Source organism: Mandrillus leucophaeus, unplaced genomic scaffold (assembly GCF_000951045.1).
Source record: "Mandrillus leucophaeus isolate KB7577 unplaced genomic scaffold, Mleu.le_1.0 Scaffold1495, whole genome shotgun sequence".
Classification (NCBI taxonomy): Eukaryota; Metazoa; Chordata; class Mammalia; order Primates; family Cercopithecidae; genus Mandrillus; species Mandrillus leucophaeus.
Genome location: NW_012101471.1, coordinates 227473 through 236239, shown reverse-complemented (window position 1 = coordinate 236239; position 8767 = coordinate 227473). Strand labels below are relative to the sequence as shown.

Genomic DNA, 8767 nt, shown 5'->3' with positions numbered 1-8767 from the left:
GAGCTAGGAGCACAAGATATTAGGAGGCAGAGGACAGTGGGAAGAAGGCATTCAGAGGCAGGTGTGGGACCTTCACAGGCAGAAGATACTGTGCACAGAAGTTTCACAAGAGGAATACATTCTGGGGAGAAAAATTCACAGGCTGAACACAACCATAAGCAAGGAGCAGTCCCTAGAGGACATAGAGATGCATGGGCAGGGGACCATCACAGATACAAACTCGGGACAGGAAGGAGTCGTCGTGGTAACAGAGGAGGCACAACACTAGGATCGACTTGCTGTTTCACAATGACACTCCCTATTTTTCCTTTAGGTCTTTGTGTCACACACTGTCACCAATTAAGAGTCCTACAAATACCTAGTTAGGAGCTACTGTTGCAGTCCTTGTCTTTTGAATTAGTAAAAGCTCTTCCTTCCTTCCCATTGTAACAAGATGAAGGCGAAGGTTGGGGTGAGAAAATAGCTAGAGGAACACTAGTCCAATGGCCCCAAGGCCCCTACTCAGTGGTAGGAGTTCTCGGTATTATGTCTATCTTTGGGCTTCCTGATCACCCTTTCCTGTCCCTGGGTTGAATCAAGACTTGGATCGCATGCAGATTACATTGGTACACATCTAGAGGAATGAGTTGGAGTGTGTGTTGGGGTCACCTTTGAGGAGGACCTTTGAGAGATGTGTATTCAGAATTACTGTCAAGGAAGAGTTGGAGGGACCAGGGGTGTTTAAATGTGAGAAGAGTTGACCAAGACAGAATCTGAGAAGCATTTTCATCTATTTTAAGGGCTGGCATCTAGCAGAGGGATTAAAGACCACCAGTGGGTGACATACAGAAATGGACTTTAACTCAACTGAAGAATGCATCTCCTAAAACCAAGGCTGTCCACAGACAGCAGGGGTTTGTAAGGAACTGAGCTCCTGGTCACTGGAAGTGGGCACTAACAACTAGGTGGCTGGCTGTCTGCAGTGGTAACGATGAGGAGGATAGATGCCCCCCCGCCCCCGCCACAATACAATATTCTTCATTAATATTTCATGAGTCTAGAATTCCACAGTTCCTGCGCATGCCTAGTGTACAGATCTTGCTATTAAGTACTTGTTTACTTTTGTACAGAGAATGGCTTCAGGAAATAGGAATAAAGAAATCACACAGCTGAATACACCAAGTTATTACACTTAAAAAGAAAACTTTGACACATGTAATATCTTACCATTTATTATAATTGTGCACATTAATACGGATTAAGTATGATTAGAAACACTAAGCAATTAAAAAGAAGCAAAAATGTAATGCAACCATCCCTCTTCCTCAGATTTGCAAAATGCTGTGCCTTTTTAGACATGAGAGAGGCTGTTTTGGGTCTAAGTCAATAATGCTCTTGCAAGATTTCTTTGCATATCTTGCATGTTGGTTCTAAAACTCCCTTAAAGGCAGACTATACCTTGAATGGGGGAAGCCAGCCTATCTTGGGCCTCTTTATCTTGCCTTTCATCCACTGGGCCTGCACTGAGACTCAGGGATAGCACCTCTCACCGACAGGGTGACTTTTCTTCCCTTCACTCATTCATTTAGTAACTGTGTGTTAGTGTCCACCACGTGCCAAGTCTGATGTTGGGGACTACAGTTGAGGAAGAGCAGTTGCTATTTAGTGTGGGTACACGCCCTCCAGAGGAAATCTGATACAAATAAATGGAATGTTTCTCTCTGATCATTTGGCAGGAAGAACAAGTCCACAAGCCAATGTGCATAAGGCTTAGAAACTGGAGAAAGACGTAGACATTTTATAATTAAATCAAGAGAACAGGCCCTCATTTTATATCAGAAATACTCTAAGGTTGTTCTTCCTTTCAAGGAACTTACAGAGTGATGCTGGGCCCACAGATGGCAGAGTCCAGCTGCACCTGAGCAGAGGGTTGGCTGACTGCATGAACAGGCTTGCATCTGCCCAGCCATCCAACGAGTTTCCATGTCCCAAGTACCTGGGGCCCCAGCAGCTGCCACTAGCTTGAGGCAGAGTCTAGACAGGAAAATGGGTCACTGAAAGCTCTCTGCTCAGATAAGCTAGCCCCCTGGAGCTTTTCCTGGATTCACAAGCTCCTCTTTGGTAATGTCTATGAGTCAAATCTGTTCTCAGCTGAAAGCATCTCAGTTTGGAGGCATTTTCATGGGTGGAGGGGAGGGAAAGGGGCAGCTTGACCCTTGAAGTACTTCTTGAGAGGTGGGGATAATTCAGGGATCCAGGATGCCCAGAGGAAGAGTATGATTTCACACCTTCTGCTCTTTGCAAGCCTATGTTTTCAGGAGGCCTGAAGGGAGGGTGTTAACCTGGCAGGAACTATGTACCCTCTGCACAGTGCTTGGCACACACTGAGCACAAAATCAATGCTTGCTTTTGTGGCTGCTGCTCTGGGAAGAGCACAGGCTCTGTAGAGTTCTGCACAATGCAATGGCCACCTCTCCGAGTTCCAATATCCTCATCTCTAAGATGGGATGAGAATATCGCCTTCACAGGATTATCATGGGGATTAATGCCATCACTTTGTGACAGTGCCTGGTATGCGGTACAGGCTCAAGAAATGTTAGTTGCTTTTCCCCCTCCTTAATCCTGCTGGGATCTACACACCCTAACACCCACTTGGGAAGATTTATGTGTAAAGTTCAGGGAGAAGAATTGAGGGCAAATTAATCAACTATCAAGATTCCAACAGACACAGATATCACTTTGATCAGTAGCATCCTAAAATCATATCCTACTGAATTTAAACCTAATTGTGTAAATTTTCCAACACATGCCAACATACCTGTAAGGGAACACTCAAATATAGTGAAAGGTAGGTAGAAGACAAAATGAAAAACTGCTATATAAGTCAATCAAAAGCAACTAACTACTTTTACAAGTGTATGGAAATTTAAAAAAAAATAGATATGGCAAATAGACAAGCTAAACACTAGCCTATACCAATCCCTAGCATTCAATGTCTGCAATTTACCCATCAGGGATCATCAACAGTCTTCAACTTGGCCCATCATAAGCCTGAAGGGAGTCAGGACACACTGAACCCTACACTTCCACCCACCTAAACTCATTAGAAAGCTAATCTGTCTTAGGGAAGCGAAGATGGAATTCTTGTTTGATCCTGTTTGGTTGAGCCTGAAATGAGATCATGGATGTAAAGTGCTTTCTAAGCTATGAGAAGCTATACACACAAGCAATTACCATAGCATCATTAAGATACGATATTGGATGTATGCAACTTCAACTTAAGAAGGGCAAAAGCATGAAGAAATCAAACAGGGTGGGAGGAGGTGAGGGAAGGGGAGACAGCAACTTGGGGCAAAACTGGGGACAGCCAAACTTGTCCAGAGTCATCAGCTTCTGATCAGCCCAGGGATCGGGGGGGGGCTAAAAGAAAACAGAAGTAGCCATGAGACTAGAAACACATCAGCCAGAGGCCCTCAGGGTGGGTGACTGCTCCAGTGATCAGGAGTTACCACCTAGCTCAAGGTGTCTTCTGGAGAGAAGACCATCAGCATGGAGCTAGTGGAAAGCCTGTTTGCTATTGATCCCGACTGCCTTCAAGGGATATATTCTGCTCTGTGCTCAGACACTGTGATAAATTCCACTGGCTATGAGCATGCAAACACACGTCTTCAGGCAGTTCTCATAATGTGACCCAGAGGCTTGCTTCACTGAGCACCGTGGCTATGCAGTACTGATCTGAAGCTATGCAAGCAACAGTGAACTGAGAGCCCTGGACAAGAATCCAAAGACCTGGGGTGAGATCCTGATTCTACCTTGGTTTCTCCAGGTCCCCTCCCGTTCTACATCTTTATTTCCTTGTTGCAAAATGGGGCTAACAACAGCGGCCCAGCGAGCATCCCAGGGCAGCTAGAGGGCTTGGCTCAGGTGCTGGATGGAAGGTGTGATTTGGAAGTGTCCTCATAGAGGGCCTTTGTCCATGCCACCTAAGATCTCAAAATATCACAAGGCATAAGGACATGAAGACATAGGGCCCCCAAACATAAGGGAGAGCCAAGAAAGATAGCTGTGTCTGAGGCTGACTCCAGGAGAGACTGGGGCACATCTCTACTCCTTAATGAGTCTCTTGTGGCCACTTGTCCTTTGCAGTGCCAGCACCCACCTAGAAGAGCTTCTCATAGCATTTCCCACAGTGAATGGTGTCACGGTGAATGAAGATCTGATCCAGGAGATCGCCCATCGGTTTACTGCAAATCCCACACTGAAAGAAAAAGCAAGCTGGAGGTCAACACACAAAGCAAAGCAAGAGAAATGAGTGAAGTGGGAAGGAGATGCCTGAACAAGGTGGGTGAGCAGATGCTGTGAGCCTATGGCACATCCTGGACCTCACGACTTGCAAACATCACAAAATAATACAGAAAAAGGAGGGAGGGAGTAGTAAGTAGAGCTAGAAGCTCAGCTACTTTCAAGGGCCAGTGGGCAAGCAAAGGGGAACCTATTTGGCATGATTTGACCAGAAATGTGTTTCCCTGCAGTCAGCCGATTCCCAGGAGAAGCTGCGAAGTGGGGCATGTTCTGCATTTTAGCACTTACTTAGCCAGGAGCAAGCAAAGTTCAGGCCCTCTGGGGAGGAGAGAAGACTGCCTAACATTCTGTCAAGGCAAAGGAGAGGGTTGTTTTTTTTCACTGCACCTAGAGGTGACCCCCTAAATGGACTGGAACCAACAACCTGGGGTTACAAAGTGCCATACATCATAGAGAATGGGGACCCCAATGGCATTCAGAATAAAATTCAAACTCTGTGCCCGCCAAGGCCTACATGATCTAGCCACCCTGTCACTCATGCCATTCTCCCATGAAAGCTAGAACACTCTAGTGCTTCTGCCCCAGGGCCTTTGCACTTGCTGGCCCTCTGCCAGGAATAGTCTTTCCTGAAAAGACCACTTTTGTCTCCCCTACAGTACTAAGTATGCGGAATCACCAACATTCATCTACTCTCTTAGACTTGGAAGCTCATTCAGCTCCTAGGTGTGCAAAGCTTCTGTGACTATCTGCAATTGTATATGGAGATCAAGCCTTCTCTGCATTCTCTGAACCTGTAACACTCCTGCACTCTAGAAAACGTCCTTAGCAGCACATGATCAGGACGTTACTGCCTAGCTCAAGGTGTCTTCCACCTCTTTCTTACCTTAAAGCAATATTCATGGCAGCAGATGCCAAGATGTTCTAGGGTAATCTTTGGACAGTCTCGGATCTCATGGTTGCAGTAAGTACAGATCCCTCCAGTTGTCCTGTGAGATGAAGAACAATAACCCGGTGGTCAGGCTGGTGTACAGACCTCTGATGTGACACAGCCAGACCTTCTGGTTTGGTGCAGCCAGGCCCAGGTTTGCTGTCAGGATCTCCAGGCTGCCATCGTTTTCTGTGGTGTGCAGATCAGTTCTCAGCCTGCTGTAGACCTCTGCATCATTTCTAAAAACTAGTCATGCATCTTTTTCCAGCTCACAATGACAATGTCTCCTGTAGGTGTCCTGATGTGACGCTTATTCCAGACAGTTTGCCTCCCCCGACCTTCTGCTTAGAATATCCACTGGGGCCTGCTACCTTCTAGAGCAGGAAGACCAATGCCTTCTGCTACAGGAGACATGTCATTGTGTGCCCTGCCTGGCCCCCTGGCTTGATGGCCCTTCTCTTCATGCCTGGGTCAGCGGAGCCCTGCCCCCGCCTATACTCCTGGATCCACTCTCCGTGCTCTGTCTATACAGCCTACTCAGATCCAGTGCTCAAGTTCTAGACACTGACTCCAGGGTTGAGCATCTTTCCAGTTCCAGGATGCCTGTTTCTGAGAGTCACCTCTGCTTTTCTTCCTCAGACTGGACTTTCTGAAAGTGACTGCTTGATCTGATGCCACAGGCCAAAATTCAGGGTACTTTCTTCCAGAGATTTGGGTCTGCTTCTGACAGGAGCCCAGGGGCGGGGAGACATTACCAATCTAGATCCACGTTAGCTCTGTCAGAGGACCCAGAAGTGCCACGGGCAGCTTGAGTGTGGCCCACCATCCTGCTGCTGGCCCAGGGTTCACTCTGGACAGCAGTGCTGCTGGCAACCCTTGCCCTCAGTGCAGCCCTGCTCCTCCTGCTTCTTTCACCACCAGTAGCACCAGCTCACAGCTGTTCTTTGTGCGTGTGCATGTGTGTCTGTGCATATGCATGTGTGCAAGTGACTGAGATTGTCCCTAGAGAGTCCCCTTCCTTCCTCCAAGCCTAGCGATGGATCAGTAATGTCCGATTCTGGATTTAGTAGTTGTGCAATGGAAAGGGGGGGTCCCTAGAGTATCTGATTTGTCACTCCATTAGAAGTGGAAGCCTCATTCCATTTGCCCCTATGTAGGTGGTTAACTCTCGGGTTTCTGACCAACCTGCCCTTCTCTGCTAAGACTTCATCTGCTGATGTGTCTTGCCTGCTCCTATATGTTTGCCCTTGGGGCCCGGTAGGATTCTTTTTATCTTAACTCTCTTACTTCCTTCCTTTTCCTCCCCAATTTAGCTTTCGCCTCTGAATGTCATCCACAGGAATTTAGGTCTGCCTATCAATGAGAAGCCAGATGGCAGAGTAGAAACATCCCTAACCTGGGAGGAGTCAGGGCCCTGGAGTTTAGTCCTGGGTCTGCCATATTCGCTCACTGTGGTCTGAAGGCTACTTATTCTACCAGATCTATTTTCTTCATAGCAGCCTGAGTGAACTCAATCTCTGAGACTCTCTTCTCCTCAATCCAAGAATTTTAACACAAGATTTCTTTGTCATTAAGATGGTCTGGTGACTGTGCCATCATCTAGTGACAGCTCTCAAAACTGCTGAACGAGGTGTTTTCTGTCCCTGCTTTCAATTTCGTGGCTCCATAGCACTGTGCATTCTTAGCTCTGTGTGTCTTTCTGGTTTCTTGATGCCAGCAGCCCATTTTTCCTCATTCTCTGCCCACTCCTCTCTTTTGTAGTTATTTTATTTTTACTTCTGGCCAGATTTGTAAGTTAATTAAGTGATTGATTAGGTTCTAATCTGAAGGGCCCCTCCTGCTGACATGAGTCCTCTGGGCTGTCAGACACCACCACTTCCCATCTCAGTCACCGTTGATATCTACCCTCTAGTCTCAGCTCAATTCAAAGGCTTTAGTTGTCATAAGTGTGATATCCCAAAAAGGGAAGCACCACCCTTCGGTAGTGTCCTTCGCCTTTCTGCAAATGGATTGGAGGCTGCAAAGCAGAAGATAAAAGCAAACAGGCTCAGCAGGAACTCTCCCTTCCCTGTTTCTCCTCTGTAGAAGTGCAAGCTCCATGCTAAGAAAGTCAACATACCTCTCAGAGTATGGAGTGCTGCCGCATGGAGGCTTCTTCTCCATGGCGAATGAGTCCTCAATGCTGCTGACACTGCAGGGAGTGTGATGGGGGAGAGGAGGGCAGAGATGAGAGCCAAATCACTATCATAGTTCATTTTCTAATTAACCTTTGGCCACAAGCTGAGACATAACTACGATGCCAGTCGTCATCCATCACTTGGTGCCATAGGGCCCTTCTATGGGGGGGCAAAGGAGACCTTTCACAATGAGGGAGATGATCGGGGCTGGGTGGCTAGGATTCCTGAGGTTGTATACGCCAAGAGAACCCCACTGACCAGTGGGAAAAGAGCAGAGCTTTCCTCCCCGCCTATAATATAATGTGACAGTCACCAGGAGCCCACTCAGTAGAAATCAGACACTGGGAATGAGAAAAAAGAAGGGATCATTCTGGTATAATACCTATACTTGAGTTATGGGGCAGAATTAGGGGGTGCAGATGGGTTTGGGGTTTCTTTTCGGGGTGACAAAGGTGTTCTAGAATTGGATAGTGATGTTTGCATAACTCTGTGAATGTACCAAAACCTCAGGACTGTACACTTTAAAAGGTGAATTATAACTCAATAAGCTGTTGAGAAAAACCACCCTAAGGGCCTACAGATGGTGAAACCAAAGCTCAGAGAGGTTGAACATCTTGTCCAAAATGATCCTAACAGGGGGGCCTGAGCTGGGGCTTGAACTTGACCCCCACAGCCATGCTCATCATTCCATAGCACCAATGAAAGCCAGTCCAGAAGCCCCAGAGGCCCAATCCTGAAATAAGGCCAGGACGCTCCTCTCTGTTACTAAAATCCTCCAGTGGGATGACATGTCATAAGAAACATTCCAAGGGACTTCATCTCAGTGTGGTAGGCGGCAATACACTGAGGTGACATGGAAGTACCCCCTCCACATGGCATCACGAAGCAAGAAAATGAAAAGATGATCAATGAAAAGGGGAGGCCGCAGCAGATGGATTGCTTGAGGTCAGGAATTCAAGACCAGCCTGGCCAACACGGTGAAACCCCATCTCTACTAAAATACAAAAATTGGCTGGGCATTGTGGTGGGTGCCTGTAATCCCAGCTACTAGGGAGGCTGAGACAGGAGAATTACTTGAACCCAGGAGGCAGAGGTTGCAGTGAGCTGAGATGGTGCCACTGCACTCCAGCCTGGGCAACAGAGCAAGACTCCATCTCAAAAAAATTAATTATAATTAATTAATTAATTAAAATTAAACAGCAAAGTCACACATGTATCAGGAACTGCAGTCACATGTGTGTTCAAATGAGGCAGCCTGGCATGACAGAAAAGAACATGGGGGCAGAAGAGAAGAGCTCTGCAATCTAAAGGAAATAGGATGGGCTAGTTTGTCCCCAGGGCTCTGCCAGCTCTGTCAAGAGGGGTGCTCTCAGCATTCTAC

General features: G+C 47.0%; 1 protein-coding gene across 3 annotated transcripts in view; it reads right to left on the bottom strand.

Annotated features, from left to right (window-relative positions):
* Positions 1 to 1184: 1184 nt before the first annotated feature.
* ZNF185 (zinc finger protein 185 (LIM domain)) overlaps positions 1185 to 8767 on the bottom strand; it is a 71680-nt gene continuing 64097 nt past the window's right edge. For 2 of the 3 annotated variants that reach the window (XM_011974849.1, XM_011974850.1), the window contains 4 exons: positions 7329 to 7400; positions 5165 to 5267; positions 4139 to 4237; positions 1185 to 3399 (listed from right to left, as the gene is read on the bottom strand). In XM_011974849.1, the coding sequence (XP_011830239.1) occupies positions 4139 to 4237; positions 5165 to 5267; positions 7329 to 7400 (274 nt within the window). In that variant the 3' untranslated portion in view covers positions 1185 to 3399. The remainder of the gene's footprint in view (positions 3400 to 4138; positions 4238 to 5164; positions 5268 to 7328; positions 7401 to 8767) is intronic. The other variant, XM_011974848.1, reaches the window with a different exon arrangement.